The sequence below is a fragment of the Merops nubicus genome, unplaced genomic scaffold (genome assembly GCF_000691845.1).
Source record: "Merops nubicus isolate BGI_N331 unplaced genomic scaffold, ASM69184v1 scaffold23395, whole genome shotgun sequence".
Lineage (NCBI taxonomy): Eukaryota > Metazoa > Chordata > Aves > Coraciiformes > Meropidae > Merops > Merops nubicus.
The window spans coordinates 5,655-33,355 of NW_008611932.1; the positions used below are offsets into that span (position 1 = coordinate 5,655).

The 27,701-nt window shown below is 37.3% G+C and overlaps 1 protein-coding gene across 1 annotated transcript; it reads left to right on the forward strand.

The window, feature by feature from the left end:
- On the forward strand, positions 1–27,017 carry LPCAT1 (lysophosphatidylcholine acyltransferase 1). Its single transcript, XM_008941398.1, has 9 exons — positions 1–9; positions 334–476; positions 2,006–2,220; positions 11,923–12,035; positions 13,552–13,612; positions 16,061–16,119; positions 21,295–21,329; positions 23,402–23,456; positions 26,931–27,017. Exons 2-9 carry the CDS (start codon positions 343–345, stop codon positions 27,015–27,017), a joined length of 759 nt encoding a protein of 252 aa, XP_008939646.1. The 5' UTR covers positions 1–9; positions 334–342.
- The last annotated feature ends 684 nt before the right edge of the window (positions 27,018–27,701 follow it).

Sequence of the window (27,701 nt, forward strand, 5' to 3'; positions counted from 1 at the left end):
CAAACCCAGGCTAAATATTTACTTAATGTGAGGCTGCAGAAAGGGAGGAGAGCATGCGGATGTGTTTCCTGACAAACACAGGGGCTGAAGCAGTGTGGAAAGTGAATGCTGCATTAGCTTTAAAGAGCATGCTGTGTTTCAGCTATGATTAAGATTGGTGAATACAAAATTGTTATACATACACCACAATTATTTGTTTTCAACTGAAGCATATTCTGCTGTTTTTAACACTAGATATTTTTAAGTTAAGATTTCAGAAAACTTTCTAGGAATTGTTGACTTTTTCAGTCCAAGATGTATGTTAGAATAATGCATTTGTTTTGGGTTTTGCAGATTGCCTTCATGACCTTGACTCTGTTTCCTATCCGACTCTTTTTTGCTGCTTTTATGATGTTGCTGGCCTGGCCTTTTGCATTCATTGCTTCAATGGGATCTGATGAGCAAGAGCCTGAAAAGCCTCTCTCCTGGTGGCGAAAGTGAGTCATTGGTGTGGGGAACTACTGAGAGAATCATTACTTAGTTCAACAGCTTGAAATAAAGAAGGTTGAAAATACTTGATGTCTGTCCCACAGACCTGCGTTTCTCTTAAAAGTATAAAAATAAATTTTTAAACGCTTTCCTCAGTTGGAAAACTAAAAATACCTCAACTACTTTATTTACCAGGTAACCAAAGAATTACAGGGAAAATAACAGATCATCTCTGGACTCCTCTCTTTATTGAGGATGTAGTGTGCAGCTTCGTTGTGACATCCTTTGATTTCAATTATTCCCATAATGTCAACTTCTTGTTGTGAAGATTGATGCTATGGAATGTGCCCAGATGTGATATTCTAAATTGTTGCTTTAAACTGCTTCACCCCATAGTTTGCTATCCTCTAAGGAACTGACTAAACTTCAGTTGATTCACTGGGGGCTTGCACCATGCTTTGGTGCCTATTGATGAGTCTGTACTTGCTTTGATATTGGAGTGCTAATTAATGTAGAATGTAAGGCAGCATTCACCCATCCATGCAAACTGCTGTTTGAGGAGCAAGAAAGGAAGAGAATCTCACCTCTTCCCTGGAGAACTTTAAAATTAGGAGCTGGCACTAGCATGAGGGAAACTGTATTTTGCATCACAGGAGGGAAGGAGGTTGAGAACCACAGAGGCATGCCGCTTCACATTTCATTTGTAATGATATCATTACAAAAGCCTAATGGATTACCTTAAGCCCTGCATACAGTTACCTTGAAGCTTTTTAGCTTGTTCCTCCCCTGTTTTAGACATTTTCCAGTGTTGCTCTGCCCTCCACCCTCCTGTCCCTGTGAATATAATGATTTGTGGTGTTTGTACTCTGTTGGTTCGAAGTAAATGTTTCTCTTTTCAGGACTGTCAGACTGTTTAAAAACTAAGCCAACAAAACACCAGAAAAAAAAAAAGAAAAACAAAACAAAAAAGCCAAACAAAACCAAAACACTTTTGGAGGAGTTGGGGAAAAGGGAAGAAAGTAAGACGTTTCTAAAGCTCCCAGATGTGCTCTGTAGCCAACCCCATGTTTGAGAATCTCTGCTCTACCTTTCTCCACTGCTTTGTTTGGGAAAACTCGAACCAAAGAATCAGGGTTGTTGCATTTTAGCAATATCCTAATAGCATATTTCAGGACTCAGTTTATTAGAGCTTTTTTGGTGTTATTAGGAAGCACTATTAGACATTATATAGAAGAAACTCAGTAGTCATAGTCTGAATCAAAATTCATGTAGTGATAAAATAAATGCCAATCTTTCTGTGATTAGAAAACCTTAATATTCAGGCATGAAATGAAATTGAATGGCATCTTACCTGAAAGTGGTGTTATGTCTGCTGAGAAAGGGAAAACAAAAGGTGTCTCCAGTGTTCCTGCTGTTTAAGCATCATGTCTTATCTGTAATTTTGTCATGCTTACAAAGTTTTTCTGTAAAGTTTTTTTCTTTTAATCCTTTTAAGGTACTTCCGTGGCAGTATGACTGTTTTCTCAACTCTTTACAGGATAGTGGATATTTTGCTGAAGGCAATCATGAGAATGATGTGGCTCGCTGGCGGATTCCACTGGATAAATGTGAAAGGCAGACAGGCGTTGCCAGCAGAAGCAGCAATACTAACTGTGGCTCCCCATTCTTCCTACTTCGATGCCATTCCAGTAACTATGACCTTTGCTTCCATTGTGATGAAAGCTGAAAGCAAAGATATTCCTGTTTGGGGAAGTAAGTAGCTATTTACTTAATTATTTAAGAAAATGAAAAATGATTACTTAGGAAGTTCACTGGTTGTGTATGAGAAGGCCTGAAACACAAAGAAAATTTTGCTGTAATATGTGGTGAGATTTTTTTTTTGTTTTCTTTTTTTACTGCTTTGAATGTCAATAGAAAAAACGGGGGATTTTGTGTTTTTTTTTTTTTTTTACCTTTTTCCAAAGTTGAATAGTTGTGCAAAGCAAAAACAATCCTACAGAGCTGGTGGTCAAATTTGCAATTAAATTGCAACATTTTAAGACAGCACAAAACAAAAGCAGGTTACCATGGGGCTATAGAAGCAAAGGGTAAGGCTATAAAGTCCACCAAAACTTCTTTCTTGGTGTGAGTTGGGGTGCCATCTCAGAAGTATGTTTCAGGAATGTTGTCTGCAATGAATGATGCCCTGCCTTGAGGGAGTGCTGCTAATTCTTCATGCATCGGGAAGTTTGTTTCAGGCAGGGTGTGAGAGCTGAGCAAGGGCAGATTGTTGTGCACTTGGATTTAGCTGTAAGACGTGCCGACGCCCAAGCCGGTACTGTTTGCGTGCGGTCTTTGGAACTGTCAGCGTAGATGCTCACAATGGCTTGCGTGTGACACCTGTGATTTTTGGTGCAATTGTGCCTAAAGAATGTGTAAGCTTGAAGGCTTCTAACCAGAGTCTGTGTGGAAGCATTTTTGAGAAATCCACAATGTTGTATCTAGGAACTAGTAGAGTTCAAAGAATCTTCCTGTATCTTGTGTAGATTTTAAGAATAGCATTAGAAGGACAAAAGTTTTTACTTTGGCCTTCGGTAAGGACTCTTAGGTTTAAAAATCTTAACAGAAGTTTTGAGTTTCTTTACAACTAAGCAGAATCAAGCTGTTGGTGTTGACATCCTCCTAGAATTTCATTGGACAAGGTGGTTTTAAGGGTATGTTCCAAAACAGAAGCTGAGACATGGTCGAAAATGGTGAGTGGCTACATCTGGAAGCTTCACGTAGGTAATGTCTTGGTATGAAGGCCTCTGTGTCAGGTAAAGTTCAGGCCAGAATTGTAGCTGTATCTCAATTTCATTGAATATCTGACTAATAGAGTTTAATAAAAGTTTGTGGCAGTGAAGAATCTGTGTAAAAGTGTAGGGGTGCTTTGGACAAAAAGGGTTGTAGGCATGTGTTTTTAAAAGCAAATATATACAAACAAGCATCGTTTGAAAACAAAAAGTTGAACTCCGTTGTTCAGTACTGAAGGAAGATGCTATTGTGGGACTGTATATTGATACTCTACAGTGTAGGTGCATCCAGCCCAACTTGGGCTTTAGGAGCATTCCAGCCATAGATGCAAGGGCAGATTTATCTTCTCAGCTGACTCAGTTGACTGTGTAATAATTGCTAGCTTAGCAAAATAAAGTAGTCCATGTGGAGCTTGCCTTTATTTGCAGCTGGACTGTTTGGAGGACCCAGACTAGATGAGGTAACTCCAGGCCATGTCCTGTTACTGAAATGTGGTGAAATGGCAGAATGAAGTTTGACAGGATGCTTGAATAGCTGCATAACTATCTCATATAAGAGGGTCAGTGGGGACTAGTGGGAAAGCCTGAGCAGAATCTGTAGGGATGTGAAGATTATAGTTAGACTCAAAGTAGCACAAATAATGCATATTGAGTAGTTTAAACGATTTCCTATATGCCTAATTTAAAGTAACTTTTAAAATGTTCAATTGAAAGTCTAGACTTACTACAATGAATTTTAAAGAAGATTCATTATTTTGTTCATCTGTGAGCAAAAACAGTTACAGCAAAACAAAACTCAGTAAAGTACATATAGTGATTTGATAGAACATTACTGGAATGTGCATTGCAGTCAAGTAAATGAGTATTTTGTCCTGTATGACTGCATTCACTTTATCTCATGCTGCCACAAAAATTATGTAGTCCCTTGTTAAGTGTTCAGAAAAATGCCACAGAAATGAGACATGTCAAAGGTCAGAACTGAGATCCAGAGTTAAAAAACCTTTTTGGTTTTTAGAGGAATATTTTGTATGAGCAACATTAATTACAGCAGTTTGTGCTATTAAAGTAGATGGACCTTAATGGAGATGTAAGTAATGGCTGTATTGATTAGTTTGGCTTAAAATTTATGGAAAACTTTGCAGTGGAATGAAGTAGTGATTTTTTTTTTTCTTTTTTTAATGCTTGAAAGAGCTTTTCTGTGAAGCAGACAACATTGGCTATCCTCTCCTCCTTTGTTCTAGTATTTTAATTTCAATGTTATTTACGCTTCTCTACATACACACAAAAACGTATTTCATGTTATTGGAGCACTAGTTATTTTTCTTGTGCTATCTGTGAAAAGGTGGTCATGTTTTTCTTGGATTGCATGGTGAATTGTCAACACTGTAGACATTCATCTAGTATTTATTCCAGACAGATCAGAATTGGGTTTTGTGTTCTGCAGTTTTGTAAATCTTGCAATTTTGTTGTAGCATCTCCAGTGAGGTTTTGGAGCCAGGTATTAATAATCCTAACCTTGCTATCTCTTAATTAAGAGAGTCTTGTTAATGGCCTTTCAAAATCTTCTGGGAAGTTTTGAATATGGTATATTAATTTAACTCTATGAGCAGAGTTCAACATGTAAAACATGAAGCAACAAAGAAAATTTAAAGATAATTTCCAAACATAGGGATTTTGGGTGAAAAGTAGATCTTCATCCAGAATATCCAAATATGATTAAATAAGGTAACTTTTTGATTTGATAACAGTGTTTATCAGGACATTGTAAGTTGTGTACCAGAGGGATCAGGTGCTTTAGCAGGCACAAAAAGATCTCATTGCTAACTAGTTACCAAGATTGGTTCTGAAAGTGTTTTAATAGGTTTCTGGAGCAGCTGCCTGTGTTATTGTACCCTTAGTTTACCACTTCTGGAATATTAAGCTTTTGATCCACTTATAGGTCTGTTTGATTAAAAGCCTGTTCTTTATGAGGTTGGAAATATTCTATAAATTTGTTTGTATATCATTATATTATTGCTTTCTAACTTGAAGGAAGCTCTCCTGGACCACAAAGTCCTGTTCGGAAGCAAACTTAGGTCTTGTGACTCATTCAGACAACTTCCTTCTTTTAGGAAAAAAAAGGAAGAAAGTAAAAACAAATTAAAAAATGCTCTTTTGCTCTGGCAGAAGAGTTATGATCTGTTCAGTTAGTAATCAGTAATCAACAAAATTACCTGCTTGGTGCACACAGTAGGTTAACAAACTCTTGGGAAGAACTACTTGCCCAAATGTAAGTGAGATTTCAGTGGTTATCAAAAAAGTCAGTGCCTGAATGTAGAGAGTGTCAGAACGCATGGAGCCCACCACCACAATGCTGAAGAAGGGCCTGTATTTCTGCATGATGGCTTTCCAGAGTTTTGGTATATTGGAGATGTGAAGTTCACTGGACCACTTTAGTGTTGAGTGTGCAGCTCAGGAAAGGTGACATCTAGGAATCTGTTGCACCTCGCTTTGGCTGAAGAAATTAGATCAGTTCATTCATTGTCACAGGTCCTTAAACTTTTCTATTTTGTGTACTGGACCCCACTTCAAGTCAGGGCAAGCTTGTTGCATGAATTCTAGATAGTTACACCTCACTGCCTTATTTTTGTTTGGTAAAGTAACCAGGATTAAAGGTATTTTTCATTGTTAAAGTGATCACTGCTACTGCAGAAATACTTCAATAAGAAGAAGGGATATGTCATTAAATATGATTGGTGAGGATTTTGTTAGAGAACTTTTTTGATTCAGACATCTTTTGTGGTCTGAACTTTTAAAAAGTAAATTTAAAATGATAAGGTAATTTAAACTTTTAATAAGCAACATATAAACACCTGTAACCACACCCTCTGAAAAGGAGGAAGTTGTTACCTGTGAAATGAATGGGGGGACATGTCAGCTTGAGTTTATAGAAGGAAAGGAGGTCATTTGTACTTGGCAGAATATAGTAGAGCTATAGAAAAAGGGAGGTTCATACTGTGCTGTAAAACTATCAGTTCTGTTGTGAGCATTTTTCCACATCTAGTAAACTTACAATTTTTTGTCTTAAAGTTTATCTTTTAAAAGTGCTTTATAGGCCCTTCTTGAACATGACTAAAAGACAAGAAATAAGTAATTCAGTGGGAAATTTGTGCTGTGGTAGCTCAGTGTGTCTTTATCTTGGGGCTTAAAAGATGCCAAACTATTTACTCATCAGCTCTGTTATGCAACCTGATCCTCCTGTCCTCCACTCTAATCGTTTCTCCCCCACTTTTCTAAGCCTACAAGGAAGAGAAGTGTGGTAGACCCAAAGTTCTTAAATGGGCTTCTCATGTTTAAATATTTCTGAGATTCATCAAAACAGTCCTTAAACTGCTTTTGCAAAACCGTGCTGTAACATTGAAGGCATCACAGATTTCTTCTCTTCATATGCTGTAAATCAGCAGCTTAAAAACTGTTAGGGTCACCAGCATGAATGCCAACATCTTATGCAGTGTTGGCATTGTAGCCTGCCTTGAGTGCACAAATGAGCTCCCCAATTCTGAGGAGCATCTTGAAGTAATTGCCAAGCTTATGCATTTAATTTCTAACCGTGTATTCATTTCTCATTTAAATTGCTGCTGGAATGCCCAAACTGCAATCAGTTTTTTTTAAGGCATCCCAGTAAATATCATCTATGGAAGTTACAAACTACAGTATATACAGAAAGTGCAAACTAAAACAACTGCCTTCATAAAATACTTTTTAGACTGGCAGTAGAAAGCTACAATATACAGGTATTGCAGGTGTGAGAGCAAACAGCAATCTTTGTGATCTGAAAAGGGTCTTTGTTCCTCAAGAAGTTCTTAAAGGAAATAGATCACATTTTGAAAGACCAACCCAAATACTACAGCATTTACTTCAGTTAAAGGTAAAGGGAACACTGATTATTTACCTCCCACTACTGACCTGTCCTTATCCTACAGACTGCACGTTTCCTGCCTTTCTCTTTGGAAAAGGGAGGAGAACTTTCTGGTTAGCACTGCCTCCATGCCAGGAATACTTGGTGTCCGTTTGGTCGGGTGGTCCATCTACTAGGCAAACTCGGGGGTTGTTCTCTATGTGTATTTAGCTTTAGTGCTTGGTTCAGGCTTGAGTCAAAAACTTGTACATCTGTGTATGTTTGTTGCTTTACTGAGGGACTATCACTAATTTTACAGGTCTCATGTAGAGTACTGTGACTACAATAACGTGATTTCTGTAAGCACAATATAGCTCTAAGAGGAAAAGATCCTAATTTTGGTTGACTTAAGTTTTGTGCATTGATATTACTTAGTGTATTTATTGTGTGTGGATTTGAGGGTTGTTTCTCCGTTCAAGTCTCTCTCCATATACACAGGAAGCCATTTTATTTTGGAAACTTAATGGCTTTTTTCCCATACCCTTCGGAAGACTTCAGAGCCCCCTGTAGATATCTTCTTTTCAGAAAAGAGCAGTTTTCATATTAGATATTACCTCATTGGAAAAGATCAGAGTTTAGAACTTTGTGAGCATGTTCATTTGAGTAAGGCAGCTCTTAAACACTAACCCTTCATGTTTTGTAAACCCTAAATACAGAATGCACAAGAGGGCCACTGCTCTTAGAAAAATAATTTGTATTTTTTTCTTATAGTAGTTAAAAACAAAGCATAAATACTGTAAATATCCCACTGCAAAGCTAGCTGTATTACATGGCCTACCTCCGTGTAAATTGCAAACAGAGCCAGTTGTCCTGGCTGCCATCTTAGTGTATCAGAGGAGCATTCGTGAGGGGATTTTGTGTTGTTTGGGGGATAGGCCAAATGAGAGCCTCAGTTTCAGTATTCTCTACTTTTGCAGCCGATCTGTCACTCTGATGCTGTTTCTACAGTGGTGAAAGTGTAACTGCCTACTCAAAAATGTGTGTATTTTAGAAGAACAGTATTTAGTGCCATGCTGTCACTCCATTGCTTTTTGTCTTCTCTGACGCCTTGGAGACCAGTGGTGATGCTGTCAGTACAGCTTTGTCTATCATATGGTTGTAACTGCCAAGCATAATTTGAATGGTTTGTTACAATGCTTCCTTCTATTGTATGTTAAATAGCACTTCATGTCTTGATTTGAAACAAGGTTTTCTTACCCACAGTTGCCTGGAAATAGAGCAGTGAAATACTTTTTTTTTTTTTAGTCCTGTTATCCTGAGAAGCTCATTGATGCCAGTTGTATGTGTTCAGCTCATTGGAAAGGAACTGTTTTTTGCTTCTGCATCAGCTGGTGCTTGAAATGATTGCATGGGAGTTATGGTTCTGAAATCAGTTGGAGCTGCCACCCTGCAATTAATTAAAGCAATACTCAATTTTTGCAGGCTTTTTCGAAAAAGGCTGTTTGGTGCTAGAGCAGCTTCCTGTTGGTTCGCATATCTGTGGCATTCTGGCTGCCCTGCAAGGCAGAGGTTTTGATGGGTTACTGGCAGTACTGGTTAAACTGCAGACATCTGCCTAAGAAGGCAGAGTACAGTGTGTGTCACCTGTGTTAGGATCACTTCTAATGAGTTGGAATTGAGAACAAGAGTGACTGCGTTAAGTAGGACTGAAGTGCTAGAAGAAAAAGTTGGAATAAGGTCAGTTTTGAGAGCTGAGGGATTCTCTGCCATCACCCACTATAGTTTGTAATTTAAGGATGGTTTTAATGGAGGGAGAGATGTGCAAGCAAATCTTCCAGCATCTCTGAGTACTTGAGCTGAGGTTTTCACTACCTTGTTACAGCTGATCTTGGACAGTTAAATTGGTGCACAGAGAAGGTTAAGATTTATGTTCTGTTTATTAAGAATATTGCACAGTTCTGCTACTTCCCTTTAGCTGCCCAGTATGCCAGCTGTCTGAAGCATGTTCATACAACCTGCTTTTTTCTCCTGCCCTGACTTTGCTCTGGTCCTGCCTGTTCCTTACCTCATACTACCTTGCAGTACTGTCTCCAGGCTTCCCTATGGTTCAGCTTGACTGCTGACTGCAGTCTCTTCTTGCCCATTTGGTGTGTGTCTCAGCTTGTCTTTACAGACCCTTGGCCCTGCTCCTGACTGCTGCTTGCACAGATGTACTTGGTACAGCCTTTGAATTTTCATATTCCTGTTTACTGAACTTGAAAATACATGGCAAGAGTAAAGATCTTTGTAGCCTTGTGCTCTGTTTTTCAAAGTGGTTATGAAAAGCGTATATAAGGAAAGGCAAATGCAGAGCTAGCCTTCCCTTGGTGTGTGCTTTCAGCTTCTTACTGATGACTGAGAGTTTCAATTTTGCTTAAAATTGTTGGACTTAGACACTAAGGGCCTGGTGCTTGGTATCTTATGGGATCTTAGGTTGCTCTTTAATGTTAAACCAAGAATTCTGTCAATTTTTTTAGGCTGATCCCTAAGGAAGTAAAACTTAATACGATCACTCTGTCTATTAGGCTAAGATTTGGTATGGTGGGTTGAACTAGTGATGGCTTCACACACATTTGAAAGAAAGTCAATACTTGAAAAGATTCTGAGTTCTGCAAGTTGCATGAAAACAGTGTCTGAACCAAGAGAAAAGAAATGAACTTACTTGTAGCCCATTGTGTATCATATAATTCAACAGGCAGGACAAGTCCATTGGAAACCAATATTTCAATTGTTTTGTCTTACATAGTTTTTCTTTGCATGCGGGTGTGTTGCTGTTTGTGGTGGTGTCCGTTTGTAAGGTAACTTGCAGTGTGTTATTGCGGAGCTCTGTAACTCTGTAGTAGCTTGCTTTTGCAGGGTTGTAACAGTAAAGCTCCCATGTTAACACTGCCAGTCTGTCCAGTTTTCAGTTGTGGAGTACATTAGTGGTTAGACTCAAAATTGGTAAGCTTGCTATAGTCATATGCTTCTGTCATACTGCCTTAAGTAAATTATATCTGCTTGCTTAATTTCATGTGTCACAAAGAAGACCCTGCGTGCAGCTTATCCGCAGATAAGAGTCTTGTAGGTCTGGAATCTTGTTTGTTCCTTGGCCTGAAGTAGCCTGAGTTCCATTATTTGGGCCTAATGGAAAAGAAACTTCAGGGTGACGGCTGAGGATGTTTGGGTCTCTTTTGGTTCCTTTTGCTTGATAATGTTGGTTTTACTACAGAATAGTAATTTCCAGCAATAGGGGAATCTTAGGGCTAGCATCAGTAAGAATAAAACCAAGTATGATTTCCTTGGCATTTTTTTTTAATTGCTTGTTATGTTTTTTGTTTGTTTATATATATATATATATATATAGTGTACGTATGTTTCAGGGTTTGTTTTGGATTTTTTAAAATTTTTTTTTTAACCTTCCCACAGCGGTTGGCCCAAGATGCTCTTTGCTCCCCTAGCAAGCATTATTCTTTGAATATTGTCTGAATAGGCATGTAGGAAAAAGTGGAATAATATGGTAACTTTTCTCTGATGATGAAGTCTTTTAAGCTTCAGCACCTTGTGGGATAAAGACAGTATTTCAGAGGCTAGCTAAATGTTTTGGGTTAGTTCCACAGAACTGTGAGTTGCTGGCTAAAATGTTGGAGTAACACCAGAACCAGCAGCTTTTGCTGAGCACAGGACTGTAACTCCTTACACTGCTTGTTTATGCTTCACACTTTAAGTACCAGCTGATCCGTTAATGCAGCACGTCTATCCTTGACAAAAGATTATACAACTAGTGTCAGCGAACTCATCTCACAGTGGCTGGAAATACAAAAACTGTATTTTATATTTGTATTTTAGGCAAATAGAATAGTTAATAATTTAGTGACTCTTGAACCTGCAAATAAGATTTCAAGCTACAAAAGAGATAAAAAAAGGTATTTGAAGACAACCTGCTTGAATAAAAGAATGAAGTACTATATTTGAAGATGCTTCTCCTGTAGTGCTTCTTGATGCCGCGAAAGAATTGTGTATGCTCCTTATTTTGTAAGTGGGCATCAGTGTCCCTGTGACAGACATGCGTGGAGAGGATAGTGTGGATTGATTTCTGATTCTTGCTCATGCTTATTTTGTGTCTGGCTCTGTATAAGATTTCCCACTGAGCCAGGGAGATCTGATTCATCTAGTATGAGAAATAGGCAAACAGGTAGTTCAGAAAATAAGTGTGATTTTTCTTCTGATGGTGCTGATTCCCCAGGAAAGATAACATAATCTGTATAGGGAATATCTTTGGTGTACCTTCAGTGAAGCTGAACCATTGTAGAAGCCAAAAGCTGTGAAGACAGTGGCAGTTTGACCTGCAGGATGTCTTTTGGAAGCTCTTGCATAGGGAGGTTCCTTCTACTTTGAGAGCCTGGGGATGGCTGTAGATTTTATGATTTTTTTTAATTATTTTTTTTTGGTGATGGGAGGAAGTGGCCTGTAGTCAGCCATAGCTGCTTTTCTGCAGAAAACTGTACAATGGGTACAGTCATATTTTAAATTGTGATATGTATGTGTTGGTCTGATAAAAATTGAACAAGTACAGAGTGCCAGAACTGTGGAAATGGTTTTCCTCACAGAAATTAATATTTCAGTAAAACTGCAATAATTCAGCCGAGTGTTTAAGTTTGCAATGTAATAAAGTATATGTGCTTGTACCACTATTTGTTTCCAGAGGACTACTGAAGGAGGGAAGTCATTTTCAAACGAAGGTGAAATAAAGGGTGGTTTGCTTGTCTTTGTTCTCTCCCTGTTCAGCTCTAATCAGATACATCCGCCCAGTGTTTGTGTCTCGGTCAGACCAGGATTCTCGCAGGAAGACTGTGGAAGAGATCAAGAGGCGTGCTCTGTCTGATGGTAAATGGCCACAGGTACTGTATGCTGCTGCTGTGTGACTGGTGGTGTTTGGCATTTCCAGGCTTTCGATACCTAGTTTACTTTTTTCCTTATGGGATGCTTTAGTTGGTTTGGGGGGTGATGGGATTTCCATCTCCTCTTTCTAGAAGATATAACGTAAGTAAGATTCTTATCGGTACAAAACCCTAGTGTTCAACTGCAGCATGTTTCAGAGGGAGCCTGGGTGAGTACATGGGGAGATGGCTCTGTTAAGTGAGACTAAATGGACAGACCACAGCAGATTTAGAAAGTCCTCTAAGAAGGAAATAATGAGGTGCTCAGCAGAACAGCTGGGGGGAGTATTCCGTGTTATTGCTCTTCTCAAGATTTTGATACTGTTGGAGATGTGATACTGATCAAAATGGCCCAAGCAATTCAGGTATTCCAATAACCAGAGTGCAGCTCTACTGGATCCCATGATGAAAACATTGCTAAAATAAGTGGCTCGGGTTTTTCTGCACTTGAAGTGTGACTATTTATAATGTGCCTTGGAAGAGAGTAATGGGAAGGAAGGGGTGACTACCTAAGGTCTCAGTTTTCTGGAAGCATGTGATTATTTTGACAATCTGAAGCTGCCTTCTTGTGAATTTTTAAAATTAAGATACAATGTCTTTCATGGCAATATTACTACTACTCTGGTTAGATCTGCATATGGGACTACTGAAACATAAATATAACAATATGACAGAAGGGTCATACGTAGCTTTCACATCGTGACTTTCAATAGATTTCAAAGCACTTTTAAAAGTAAATATTGCTTACAGATGAAGAAATTGAGTTGCAGACCTGAAGTGAATTTCAGCATATCTAGCAAGCTAGTACCAGAGTTGACAATAAAACTAGTAGTTTATTCTAGTCCATTGCTTTGTCCCCATGTGTGTGTATTTCCTTTAAGTGTCTTGTTCTGTAACTCAACAAAATTTCAGCAGTTCTTTGCTTTTTGCTGTCCAAAACTTTTTTTTTCAGTCTAAGCTCTTCTTCTAAACTTGGTTCAACTTGAGCATTTTTTGCCTTGTTTGAATTCTGTTTAGATATTTTCAGCCTTTAATCATTCTGACATCTGTGCACATGCCAAGTAATAAATGCAAAAAGAAAATAATCTTTGTAGCCTGTAAGCAGGTAGCTTGTGAGCAGGAATTTTGTTTTGGTGCAAGACAGAACGTGCTGTTTTTACCAGGACCAACACCTTTTATGAAAATTCTCTTGTACTCATAAGTGTTTCTGGTTGCTACAAACTCTACTCAAATAGAAGTATTATCTGATGTCAAAAAAAGAGGTAAATTCTGTTAAAGAAAAATATTCTTATTATTAAGACAGAACTTTACTGAACTTCCTTATCATGCACAATTTTTTAATTAAAACTGAGCTGTTTTTCCCTGAAAACATCTTTTTTACTGTTATCAGTTAATGTTAGCTTTGAAAAGATGTGTTTATAAATAAATCCACATTGAAGTAATTCTTAAAAGTCAACTTTTTTTTTTTTACTTCAAGATAATGATATTCCCAGAGGGCACTTGCACAAACCGATCCTGTCTAATTACATTCAAGCCTGGTAGGTATGATGCTCATTTCTCTGTTCCCTGCAGATTGTTCTTGTATCTTCATTTTAAGGAATACCACTTGCATTGTAATTTGCTTGCTGTTGCAGAAGTTGATTTAAAAAATCTTGCAGTAGAGTGGAATTGAATAGAGATGTTCTGATGCTGCAAAAGGATTGTAATTCAACTGTTGAGCAAAACATTTTAGATGATTGAGATTTCTTCTTTGGCTTCTGAAATGCATATGAGCTGGAGAAGCTAAGATTTCTTACTGTGTTTTTGTTTGTGGTCTCTCCCCCCTTCCTTTCCTATTTTGGGACTGTCATGCAGCATTTAGATACACTATACAGCTTAAGATACCAGTGTACATCTATTTCAGGCTGCTGCAGCATTTGTTGCTGAGTTGTATGTGGTTGATTCCTTTCAAACTCCTCCAAATTCCATTAGTGTGAAGAAGGCACAAGAATCTTGGCAGTATAGCACAGCTACAGAGGCAGTCATTTTTTACAGTTTCTTTTTTTTATTTGAATTCCACATTTTAAGCTCTTTTCACTTAGTATCACCCTTTCAGCTTGTGAAATTAGTAGAGGGTATAGCACTGAACATTGGTGCAGCTGTGAACTGCAGCTGCAATAGGGAGAAATACCAATACTGCAGAGAACCAGTGATGTTTAATGTAAACGTGCCTTTATGATGTAGGTAGGGAGATGGTGAATGAGAAGGCTGCAGTGAGTGAGGCAATTGTGAATGTGTTTTTTTGATTCTTCCTAGGTTTCTGGTCTTACCTTGTGCCTGATATTTTGTGTTGCTTACAACTTAAGTATTGCTAGCAGAATATAGAATATCATGCAGTGAGTCAGTGTTGTGATTCCTTGCACTAATTTACTTGGCTGAAGGAATCTCAGTGTAGTCTCCTCAACAAACATTCAAAAAGCTTTTCTTCCTCCACTCTGGCCTCTTTACCTTTTTCTTAGGTGGATGAGTGGTGGTTAGGAGAACATCCACTTCGGTTCTTTACTCTCCCTCTCTGTCTGAGTCCTGGCCATGCTTTGAAAACCAGCCTGAACCCTTCATTAAACTCATTTCCTGCCCTCCCTCTGCGCCATAGACATTCCAGGCACCAGGTTCTTTCTACATCAAATCCTTGTTCTGTCTTCCTCTCCTCTGGCCTAGTACATGCTGCTGTTTGCCTCTTGACTGTCTCTCTTTTCCTACTGAAATCTGCTTCTGCATCCATCCAGCTTCCCAGAAATCCTTTGCCTCAAGATACCTCACATACCCAATGACTGTAGGTCTCTGTTCAAATAACAGCTTTCAGGAGGCCTTTCCCCATTCTACTCATGTGGCATACACTCCTTGCTCTTACTGCACAGGTTTCTGGGTTTGTGTTTGTGCAAGCTAGTGGTCCAGGCTGTGCTAGTCTAGTTTTGTTTAAATGGTGGTGTTGTCATCCACCACTAAGATTTTGTCATCTTGGATTCTTTCAAAATTTGCTTAGGCTGTTCTTGCAAACTGAATAGAAAGTACCACTGGGACAAGAACCAAATCTCCACAGGATCCCATGCAGACAACCTTCATTTAAAGATTTTTTTATATTCCATTATCAATTACTTCTTTTACATCTGAGCAATTATTCTGTAATGAAAATGTAATGGTAAAAATACAGTATACTTCTGTCATTCAGTCCTTAATGAAAATATTAGGCAGAATTTAGTAAATTGCTGTAAATAAGTTTGAGTGAAGCTGTCTGTAAACATCTTTTTCTCATGAAAATAATTAATAGAGAAGTCTTGAGCAACAGTTCTCATGCTTACCCAATCTTTGTGCAAGAAACCAAGAAAATGATTAGCAAATGACACTTAGATCTTTGCTAGTTTTTCATCAGAACTGTAATTTTCACATGAAATAAAGCAATACTTTCTTACAATAGCTCTATTTCAATACTTTATAACAACAAAATCTTCCATAGCTGCAGATGTTACATTAATTCTGTTATTTCAGAAATGATAAATTTCCTATAGATCAGTGTTGCTCAGCTAAAAATAGAAAACTTCTTTTGCTTAAGAAAGCTTAGATTCTTCACCAAAAAATACTATTGACCAAAGGGAATATATTGACTTAACTATCTTGCACACACGTTTAAAAAAATTATTTATCAAGCTGAATTTGGTACTGGACTTTGACTGTATACATGACAATTTATGTAAGTGGTAGAGGATAACTTAGAGGATATAAGTAAGCATTCATAATTATTAATCTGCTGAAAAGTTGGGTTATACATTGTCTTCTCTAGTGCTTGCTTTGTAGATTACTTCTGAGGCTACTTTCAGATCATACTTTTTTACTATCAACTAATTCCTATGCATATCAGCCCGTTAATTGTATATTTTTTTCTTTGCCGCAGTAAATTCCTTTTGTCTCAAAATGCTCTGTAAAGTAATTGTCTCGTATGTGCCTTCTAGGAGCATTTATCCCTGGAGTTCCTGTACAGCCAGTGGTTTTACGTTATCCAAACAAACTGGTAAGTTCGGCTTGCGGTGTGCTTGGAAATACGGTGCACTTCTGTAATCTTTCAGCTTAGGTAATTAGGTTTACAAATTTGGAAAACCATTCATAAACGCTTATTGGCTAGGTATGTATTCCTTAAGCCTCTAGCAATATAAACAGGCTTAGTTAAGACAATTTCAATGTTTCTGCTTTTAATAGATACTCTTAAACAGTGCTCTGAAGGTTATTGAGGTTGTTACAAGAAGTGCTATACAAATGACAAGACAAATGCCAGTTTCTGTCTAGGATTTGTGTTCCCAGGTGCTCCCTTCAACTGCAGTGTGTGCTGCAGAGTTTTCTTCATGACATTTATCCCTGGAAGGTCCTTCTGCACCTCCTGCCTGTGGGAGTGTTAGTTGCAAATTAATGCAACTAGCTAAATGATAACAGAATAGCATGTTGAGGACCTCAGTGCCTTTAGAAGGTGTCTTGTTCATGTTTTATATTCACTGTGCACTTGGCTGAGGAATGCTAGACACTAGCTAGTTTGGAGTAGTCCTTCAATATAAACCAGATTCAGGTAAAATGTAAATTATGCTGTTTATTTACAGTATCAAAAAAAATTTTACAAATGCTTGTGAAGATATAGGCTAACAAATTAAGACGAAGCTCACGTCATCTACTTCAAGATCAGTCCTACTGGAAAGTGGAGAAGAGGGATTTTTTAATATATATTATTGTAGATACTTTCTGTATCCATAATAGTTTCTGTAGATACTTTCCTGTCCTACTGCACCCAGGATTCTGTCTGTCTGCAGTCCTTGGTTAATTAAAAGATGTTTCCCAATGAACTTTGATAGTTATTGTACTTGAAGCTTCTTGTTGAGCCCTCTAGGGCTGTTCTCAGGTCCAGTCTGTTCCCCTCTAAAAGTGAAGCTATTTATGGGAGGGTGGGAGGAGTGTCAAAAGTAAACGGGGACTACTTTTGCTCTTTGCTGATGCATGTCACATCAGAAGATCTCATGTCATGTCTTTGACTAGTCCATTAACAACCCCTTGATCTAAGGAAGGATTTTTTCTCCTCTTGGTACCCAAGTACTTATGTTTTATGTTTCCATCCATTGCTCTTTCTGTTAATTTACAGGTTGATATAAAACATATGGTTTATTACAAATGAAAAGAACCTAAGCAAAATTAATATACATAGACCATCTTTTGCTCTTGACTTAGATGACATGTGATGACAATCAACTAGTTTGTAGTAACAAACACAAAATGATCTTTGTGGGTGCTGTGACAGCAGCATCCTGTTACTCTCGCAGTGTTAAGTGTACTGTAGCAGGCTGCCTGGGGTTCTTCATTACATAATGGTTTTATCTTCAGGAAGAAGTATTCTTTACTAAAAATGTTTTTAAACTTTTATTGTGCTGCCAGATTAAATTGCAAATATATGCCTGCCTTAGGTCGTGTTTAATATATGATGTTACTTTTGTTTAATATTAAACTTATTTATAACAATATAAAGTTATCAAATGTTAATTTGCAAATATCTTCAAAAATCCATTTTCATACTGAGATGTCTTTATTTCCTGTATTACCCAATATGCAAAGTTTGTAAACTAATGTGAAATATTCCTGATATTCTGTTAACAGAAATTGAGCTTTTTGCATTGAAGTAGATCAATATAAACTAAGGAAAATGTTTGTAATTTTTTAAAATTACTGCAAAATGTCATAAAAGAAACTGTGAATATTTATATAGATATCCATCAGAGTTGGCCTGAATCCATATATTGGATTTTACTTTTTCCTACTACTTTTGATTGCTGTAAAACATTTCGTTTTAAGTGCCTTAAGGAGAAGTTTAACTTCCTGAGGTCTGCTTCCACTGAACATTAATGGGCGGGGGGATAATTGCTATTACTATTTGATTTTTAGATTAGCTTGGGGACAGCAGAAGAGTTGCAGGGGAGATAAAATGAGAGGAGGAAGGAGGAGTCTGATGTGATAGGTGAAGGTGAGGTTTATTTTGGTTAGGATGCAGTTCGAGGCTAGGTAGCAAGTAAGAACAGAGTAGGGAGAGAACATTGTTTTTCATAGACTAAGACAGCATTTCTAGCAAACCTTGTCTCTTGCTTCCTATTTGTTGTCTTGTTTGATCACTGCATATTATAATTTTAGATTTAGAAAGGAATTTCTTAAGAGATCATGGCTTAGCCGGTGAATTCCAGGTACACATTGTGTGCAGCCACCCCACTGCTTTAAACTTGACCTGTCTTCTCTGAACTGCCTTCAGAGCTCTGAGCTCCACAGTGCAGATGAGAGCAGTCTTGGACTTGAGTGCACCTGACTGTTCTGGGAGGTTTTTCAAGAGCAGTCTGGGGTGAATGTAGGAGGTGTGTGCACTCTTTTCATATTTATTGCCTTGAACTCTATTAAAGAATTAGGGAAAGCACTACTGTTCTGCAATGGACTGAAACATATGACAAAAGTGATAATTTTCTTTTCTAGCAAATAAAGCTAATTTTGGTTGCCATGAAGCACACTTTCCAGTTAGAGTTGCCCCCCTGAATACCTTTCTTCTTCAGGCTTGTGACTGTTAGCAGTAAATGATGCTTCTGGTCCTGTATCAGCGTTTCTTTAGGAGGGATATGTTAGTGGGTTGCTCCTTTGATGCATGAGCAGAAAGAAATTGTAAGGCTTAAAATGTTGTGTAGACCTGAAATTCAGAATTTGCTTCTTTTTATCTAGTTTGGTAGTATTTTGCCTATTGGATGCTTTACAGCTATTACTTACATTAAACTAAATGCCCTGATGTCTCCATCCATAGGTTTTACAGCAGTCCTTTTTGCAATTCCTTATAATGCTAATTTCCTTTGTATATACAGCTTTTCCTTAATTTGAATTTTTTGTCAGCATGATGGTAATTATGAAAGGCTGTATACCTATTTAAATATCATGGAGACATTTAAAATATATTTTTATTTCCCAGTGTCTTCTACAGATAACTGTGCTCTTTGATCAGAGGTCTGGCAGCATCTCTTCTGCAGCTTTGATGTATCAGGGTTGACTGAGCATGTAAAACCCCGGCCATTCTGCTGTTCTGTTGGCATCACTCTCAGTATCTTTCTTGTGTCTAATACAAATGATATGGAAGATGTACTTCCACACAATCCAAAGAATTTGTTACCTAGAAACAAGTGTTTCAAAGTGTATTCAGATGCGATCAAAGTGAATGTTGTCCATGAGCATAAGCTGGTAGTTATCTAAACTAGGTATGGAAAATACCACTCACCATCCTCTGCTTGCTGTTTTTATCATAAGAATATTGGATATATTGTCTGGAGTCTCCTACAAAACTGCAGACCTGAGTCATGTTTACCACACCATTACATAGCATTTGCAGCCATCATCCGTCCTCCATCCTGATGTTCTCAAGGGGAACAACATTCTCAACGTTCACATTGGAGTTTCTCATGGGATTGTTGGCAAGATATGTGGCATATTTGTGTTTGTCTTGCCAGCTAGCCAGCACAATGGCTGGCTTCTGAAAATACCTATTTGCTGTTGAGTGATCCATTGCCCAGGCAAGGGGCCTTCATAGAGTTCACTTTTTTGTCTCCTGTAGTGCTACAGTTCAGAGAGCTGAGCTGCGTGTGTGCTGCTCTTTGGCAGATCTAGTCTCTGATTAGAGAAACTATCAGCTAGCTACATTGCAGTGGTCAGGGTTTGTTAAATGAAAGCTTCCTGTGGGAAAAGCAAACCCCATTACATGTTTACTTGCAGTATTATCAGAGACATCAAAATTGCCAGAAGCCATTTAACAGTAAACTATAGGCATGAAATTCTACAAGATCATTACAAGTCTATTTTCACGCACCTATGTTGGCTGCTAGAGATAGAGTTGTCCTTCATCATACCAGGTTTGATTTTAAATAGCTATTGAAAGCCAAGATTTAAATTTTTATTAGTCCTTCATGATCTATTGACCTTAATCCAAGGTGCTAATCTATCATGAATCACACTTTTCACCTCTTATGGATGTGTTGCTTTCTTTTTTTGCTTGTGGCAGCCTTTTGCTGTAAACGGCAATAAAAACATGAGTTTGACTTGATTCATGGCACGTGTGTTCACCTAAATGCTCTAAAATGTTTTTTGATGGTAGCATAGAACTGAACTAGAACATTTTCATTAGATACAAATACCTTTGTGATCTGGTCTTTTAGAACCCTGAATTTACCAAGTCCTCTTGTTAGTTCTTCCTTTCTGTTAGTTCTTGCACATTGTTTTTTCTTCTTGTATGTTTTACTTCTTGTATGTTTTTTTTTTTTCTCCAGTTGGTCAGAACAGTGTCTTGGAACTGATTTTTACTTTTTTGATTCGATGCTTAAATCTCATCTCCAAGTATTACAGTTTATTCCTACGCTGTTTCTTAGTTTTACAGTTAAAAATGGGATGATCTGTACTGTCATATTCCTTTTCACCTATTACATACCCATTTCCAGATCTCTGCTCCCATTTTGCTGTTTGCATCTTTTTCACTTCCTTCACTGCTCTCTCTGCTGTTAGTGTTTTACACACTGTTCATCTCAGCCATCAAGTGCTGCTGGTCTTCCCTGAAAGTAAAGTGGTGGGTTTAGATGTCTCGTAACGTACCTTGATTACTGGGTCAGGCAGGTGGATGTATGTTGCCTGTGGGTAAAGGCAACTGGAAGAATACTTTTTTGAGGTAAGACATAGTCTTACTTGTCCTACTGCGTCATGTCAGTTAGCAGACTTCCTTTCAGTCATCTCCACAGGTCCCAAACTCTTCAGAAGTGTTACAAACCATTCATATCTATTGCTGGGAGGTCCAAGTGAAGGGGCAGGACACCCTGGAAAGCAGGGTGGCTTAGGAGAATACAGATGGACTATGTGTATTGAGGAACATCAGATTACAGTAAATAATCTTCTTTTCCAAGGCTGATGGCGTTTGGAGAATCCCTGGATCTGCAAATATTTATGAATATAGGTTTTGAGTGTTTAACAGGTGGATTACTGGGTATTTTCTAGATCCATAAAAGGTGGGCTCAGTTCTACTGGAGGTAAACTTCTGGAAAGAGGGCACTGAAGTTTCTATGAAAACTTTTAGTCATTATTACGATGTCTATAATGTAAGAAAAGTTTAAAGTACAATAATTAATTGCAGCTGTCATGCTTCTTTTCTTAGGATACAATCACATGGACATGGCAAGGGCCAGGAGCGTAAGTGGTTTCTTGCTTATATCCTGCTTTTTTTTTTTCCTTCTTTACTTATTTACATGTCTTATAGGCATATATAGTCAAATAGTAATTGCTTGTTACTGGAGTATTCTTTGGGACTAATCTGCCTTTTATCTATTATTCCCAAATTATTATAATATAGAGTTAGAGAAATCGAGGTATAAACAGTGTCATTCTGCTGCTATAATTTTGCTGGTTTGCAGAATAGATTTTAGGGTTTTATTTCAAAATTTATTTTTTTTTTTTTTAGTCAAGTACCTGAAGTAAACCAATTTGCTTCTGCTTTATATATTTTATTGCTTACAAATCAGTTTGGTGTGTTTCCATGTATAACCTGTATGGCTATTGGTTGAAATTGGTCTAGTCCCATGGAAATAGCCAATCCACTGGGAATTTGGAGTTACTTTTCCATTACCTTGCCTGAATGTAACTTTGATTATTTTTTTTTTAAACAATATTATTCTAGAGGTTCCTTAGCAAATTCATGTATGTAGAATACTAAATGAAGCAGTTCTTGCTCGTTTAGAAAAAATAAATCTTTTTTTAGCATTATTTTCATGTTGGAGTTGAATTTCTAGAATATTTATATGAAGATCAAATGCAGAAATTTTGAACCTCTAAGTAGTGTTATAGAATGGCATACGCTGGAAGGGACCCTAGAGATCATCTAATCCAACCTCCCTGTGATGTTAGGTAAATTCACCGGGTCAGTTTAAATTACAGTTTTACTTAATTAGGATTAATTCTCCTGAGTAACCTAAAATGTATTTCTGAGTTCTTAGCAGAAAGTACAGTTAGGACTGATGCAGTCTTCACTTACTCAGCAAATGTCTCTTTCTGTCACAGTGTTAACCAAAACTTACTCTGGAAATATTGATGTATGCAGGAGTAGTCTGTTTCTTCAGAGTTGTTGTAGTCTATAAAATGGATTGGAGAACTGTCACATGGAAGCTATAAACTTTTTTCCACTTGCAGGAAGTCATATCTGTACTAGTTTGACAGTATTCAGAGCAGATCAGCCGACTAACTTAAAAACAAAGGCTGACTATAGCATACATTGCATTTTTTCTGCATAGAACTCGAGTTAGATATAGTTTCTATCAGTTTTTTAAACTGATAGTTAAAATTTAAGGTTTAATCTTTGAGGATTACAGAGAGCTGGCAGGAAGTTTATTTGTAATGTATTGGGTTTCTTCAATGCTCTTGGGCAAAGACCTAGAAACCAGACTTTCACATTTCCTGTCAGTGATATAAATTTCAAATCATTTAAGTTTCAGTGTGGTTCTTGCTCCTTTTCTTTGCTTAGATGTGTTGGAAGTTCAGTAGGAAAGAAAGTAAGGAAAAACTGTGTTGAAGTACTGAATGAGTGTTTAGCAAAATGAGTAATGTAGTAAATGTTGCTTCTAGGAATGGCACTTTATCTACCTAAGAGGATTTTGATCAACCCTGCCCTCACAGTGACTGCTGTAACTGCTTAGATACTATCTAAAACATGGCTACTGACTCTGCTTTCTAATTCAACTTTACGAAATCCTTTCCTGGATTTGAATCTTACTGCTTCCTAATGTCAAGTTTATTCCATCATCTTCTGTCTTAGGCTACTAAAACACACATACTGCATTTTATTAACAGACTTCTGAAATATGATGAACTTTGATTCCAAACCAAAGGCAAAGATAAAATCTTAGTGGTTATAATTAATGTGGCCAACTGCAAGCTGAATACAGCATTCTCCTGAAACAGACTTACTCTTTCTTTACACACTATGCATAAGTCATATCTTACTGTATGTTTTAGTACCTGTGTGCTGCTTGTCTTCCTGCTTTTGGGTATCTTTTAAGATGTAGCTTCAGGTTAAATTGCTTTTGTTCTACCTTAAAGAATACAATGTGTAGAAGTGCTCTCAAAGACCTTTTCTGTTAATTTTATATATGAACGTGATCATACCTACAAGTAGTAATGTCACTTGAAGACTTTGGAGCTTAATGTACTACTGTTTCATTACATGTAATTTTTTTCCTCCCTCCTTTTCCTTTTTTCCCCCCCCCTTTTAGGTTAAAAATTCTGTGGCTTACTTTGTGTCAGTTTCACAATTCTGTGGAAATTGAGGTCAGTAAAAAAAAAAACCCCAACCAGTATATTCTAGGCAGTATCAGAATTCATAATATTGTACTTAATTCTGCAATAAAAGTTTGTATTAGTACCTTGTATTTTAATACAGTCTGTAAAAACAGGTTAAAATACTACTTCTGTTTTAGACAAATGGCTTTTGTTTCTGAAAATGTATCCTAAAACTGGAATAACAACATGCAGTTTTCCACTTGACTTAAGACTTTACTTTCTTATTCATTTAAATTGAGTAGATAGATTTCTGACTCTGTTTAAAGAGCCTTTTGTGAACAAATTTCTTGTCTTTTAATGGCATGATTGGTCTTCAGCTAGTATACTATGTGTGTTAGATATCCAAATGTATGGATGCTGATGTACTAGCTGTCATCTAGAGAAAAATCATTGGAGGTGGTTTCTTACAGGCCTGATAGGTTGCTATATATGTCTAGCTGATTTTTTTGGTTAGGCTGCACTGTTCAGAATGTGAAATCGGAAAACACAAAATCTGTGTGTATTCTTAACTTAGTTTTGTGATCCTAACACTAAAGACTATTGCAGTGAAAATCCAAAAACAATTCAAACCTTTCCTTTAAATTGTTGACCTTACGCATTTTACAGAGAGTAGTTAAAGTTCTATGGAGAACAGTATTTTAAAGGTGTTGGATATTTGACAGGTGTTCTGCAATTCTTTTGTTTTTTTAACAATGAAGGAACTATTTATCTCTGGAAGTGATGGCAGAGTAAACTTGTAAGAATTATTATTACATATTTACATCCACATGTTACTACTGTAAAATAATGTATGCCAGTCACAGTATTTATCATTGCTATGCTCTGTGTTTGCTTACATTTCACTTAAATAAGTTCTTCTCAAAAAATGAGTGCACAAAACATGAACAGTTGTATCTGTTGTAGAAAGTTGTGGTTTGTGTTACCACTTTAGTTGCACGTTTTCATCTATTAATACTATAAGCAGATAAAATTTAAGATATCTTATATCCAAAATACCGACCTGCTTTTGGTAGAAGTGCCAGGGAGCAGCTGGGGACTCACCCGGGGATAAGAGAAACCAGCTTATTGGCAAGATTTTTACTCTATCTCAGGAACGTGGTTTTCTGCCCTAGGCAAGTAAAATGGGTTCTTTCACTCAGAAGTAAATACTGGTGAGCTTTCTTGACTCTTTTTTTTGAAGCAGCAGCTGCTAGCAGATGCTGAGTTTCTGTCACTGATACAGATCTTGCATAAGGACAATTTATGATCTTCAGTCATCTTAAAAAAAAAAAAAGGCAGCTAGTGACCTCCTGAAATACTCCATACTAAAGCAGGAGCTGGCAGAGGGTTGAGGAGCAGAACTGTTTGCAAGGCCGCTCACAAGTATGAGGCAGAATACTTGAGAGCTATTTCTTGACTGTTTTTGTAAGGAAGTGCAGGAGATTTAGGAATGTAAAGGGGGAGAAAAAAAGAGTTGTTTCCTCGTCTCAAAAATGTGTTGGCTTTTATTCCTGCTTTGTTCCATGAGCACAGTGCTACTGGCTGATACCAGCCAGCCTTGACACTAGAATTATTCCTGAAGATCCAAAAACTCGGAGATGTGCAGCAAAAGTATACAACCACAGTATGTTTTTTATTAAATGATAGCTAGTAATGACTAATAACCAGCAATCAGGATCTTAAGTTTGTTAGTCTGGGCTTCTCTGCATATAATATATATTCTGGCATACCATATATGCCATCCAGTGTGTATATAGAAGCAAGCATCTATGTGGATTTTATAATGCTGACCTATCCATCCTGTACTTGGAATGGGCATGCAACCAGTCTTGTAAAGAGGAAAGACTATATGATAGTTTGCACACAGTTTGTTTTGGCTCTTGTCAGTTTGTTTTGCTGGCCTGCCAGCTCCGTTGTTCATACGTCCATCATGGTCTGCAGCCGCTGAGAGTTCCTCTTAATTTTGTTAGCAGTGCTGAAATGATTTGTGCTATTTCTGTACAGTTAAGCACAGACATGTAGAACACCTCTGAAACTGCCTCATATTCAAACTTGTCTTGTGTTTGGATGAATGACTCTATCAGTTTTCAGCTCAGAGAAGTAGAATGGGGCTTGAAGTTGAAGGAACAATCTTTCTGTCTCTGTTAGCATCACACTATTTGTCCTTTTGTCTATTATATCACATCAGGCTGGTTTACCTTCTTATAAACCTTCAAGTCAGGAGTCATATTTTCAGTTGCAGTGATGCATATAAGAAAAACCTAAAATTAAGATTTGGCCATCACTGAATACTGCTAAGAAATGGACAAAACATCTAATGACAACATTTTGGGTACTGCTGATTGCACTATTATGTGATTCTGAAAATACAGCTGAGTTTAAAGTTACTGAGAAGTATTTGCTTAAGTAGTAAACTTTTTATATTTTCCAGTTATTTTCTTTTGTAAAGACCAGGGTGAAATTTCTGGATCGTAATTCCCATTTTGTAATACCTGTAGGTATTTACATGAAATATAACTATTACAGCAGTTTCTACTTCAGAAGCTTTCCACAAGATTATGAACATTGTGTTCACTTAGTACATAAATTCTCACTGCATTGCACTACTGAGGGAATTGTCTGTCTAGTTCTGAGCAGAGGTGGGAATCGGAGTAATCTCTCCTTGCTCCTTCTGAGAAGTTAGTTGCTTAGCAGAAATGGGATGGTTTGAGGGTTTTTATAGGTGAGATTTGCTATGGTATCGGGGCTTACATTATATTCAATAAACAAAACCAGACCAAAACTGGAAAATATTTTAATATAGACCATCCCATTGTGAAAACTGCCTTTCTGTTGCAGGGCTCCAGCAGTTCTGACTTAATTTTCCCCTTCCAGCCTCAACTGTTCTGTGATTCTGTGGCCATCTGCATTTTAGAATTTTTATTTCAATTGAGTGTTTATAACTAGTGTCCAGTCTGAAGGAGAAACTTTTCAAAACTTCCAGCAATAGAAGATAAAAGCACTTCTGATGTACATTAAGTCATATATGATTTCAAAATGTGCAGGGGGAACACTAAATACCTGATGTCCTGAGAATTTGAATTCTTAATATTAAGCTATAGAACAATGTGCACGTAGTAGGTGCTTTTCTTGGTTACCTGAAAAGAGCTGAACAATACAGGGCTTAAGATAAAAGCTTGTGCAAGAAAACACTAATCCTTTTAAGTGATTAAGAAATTCCTGGTCCCACGTATGAAGGAAAGATAAAACTCTACTTGGATTTCATGAGGTAAGAAATGGGTAGAGTCACTGCCACAAGAATTTCTTGAAGTATGATGCACCCTTAAGCATGTAAGAGTTCTGTTTTTATTTTTTTTAATAGACCCTTTGTTAATATAGTCTTGTAAATAGCAACAAACTCTATAGATTTTTGACCAAAGTGCTGTAAAAGAAATTGTTTAAAATATTAAGTATTCTTGATTTAATTCGGTTCTCTATATGCAGTTTCTACCAGTGTATATTCCTTCAGAAGAAGAAAGAAAAAATCCAGTGTTATATGCCAATAACGTCAGACATGTAATGGCAGAGTAAGTATGTTGTAGTATGGAGTAAAAATAGATGTGTAATTTTGATTTTAGGATCAAGAAAATGTCATTAAATGCGGTCAATGTAGTTGCCTGCCTGCAAAGAAGCTTGTAGCCTGCAGTAGTGTAAACAGCAGGAACTGTAGGAATTAGTGGTGTGGGTTTTTTTTAACATGTCTTCATATAACAAGACAGTTTTGCTTGCTGCTGTGGGTATTTTCTGGGAGAAAAGTTATAGCTGAATTTTGTGAAAGTTAACTTAATTTCATGCTGTTGAGGTTACATTTTAAGGTATGACTTTTTAAATGAAGTTTCCTGTATTCGTTGTTAGCCTGTGGTCACTTCAAAGAGTAGAGCACAGGAGAGCAGCTTCTGTTGGAAACAGAGCACTGATACAATACAAACTAATTGAAGCTGAATATTAATGTGATGACATTTACAACACTTGTCTATAGTGCATAATAAAGGCAACACTGAATACTCAGGCCTTCATTCTCTTTTCTGTTTTTTTATTAACCTCTTCTTCATTCTCTTTGTCCTTTCAGTAAATCTTCCATTAGTAGATGTTCTTTTCAGTATCTACAGAGGACCCCCAGGTGTATGTTCATTAATAACTCTTGAAGGAATTATGAATCTTTTTAATCCTAATTTTGAAACAACTTGTGAAGTCTTCTTGTGAACTTGTGTAACT

What these genes read in the sequence shown, in the direction of transcription:
- LPCAT1 (XM_008941398.1), top strand. Translation starts at nt 343, where the DNA reads ATGACCTTGACTCTGTTTCCTATCCGACTCTTTTTTGCTGCTTTTATG. An exon ending in CCTCTCTCCTGGTGGCGAAA is followed by an intron (nt 477 to 2,005) that starts GTGAGTCATTGG and finishes AACTCTTTACAG; the next exon opens with GATAGTGGATATTTTGCTGA. An exon ending in TACGTTATCCAAACAAACTG is followed by an intron (nt 16,120 to 21,294) that starts GTAAGTTCGGCT and finishes TTCTTTTCTTAG; the next exon opens with GATACAATCACATGGACATG.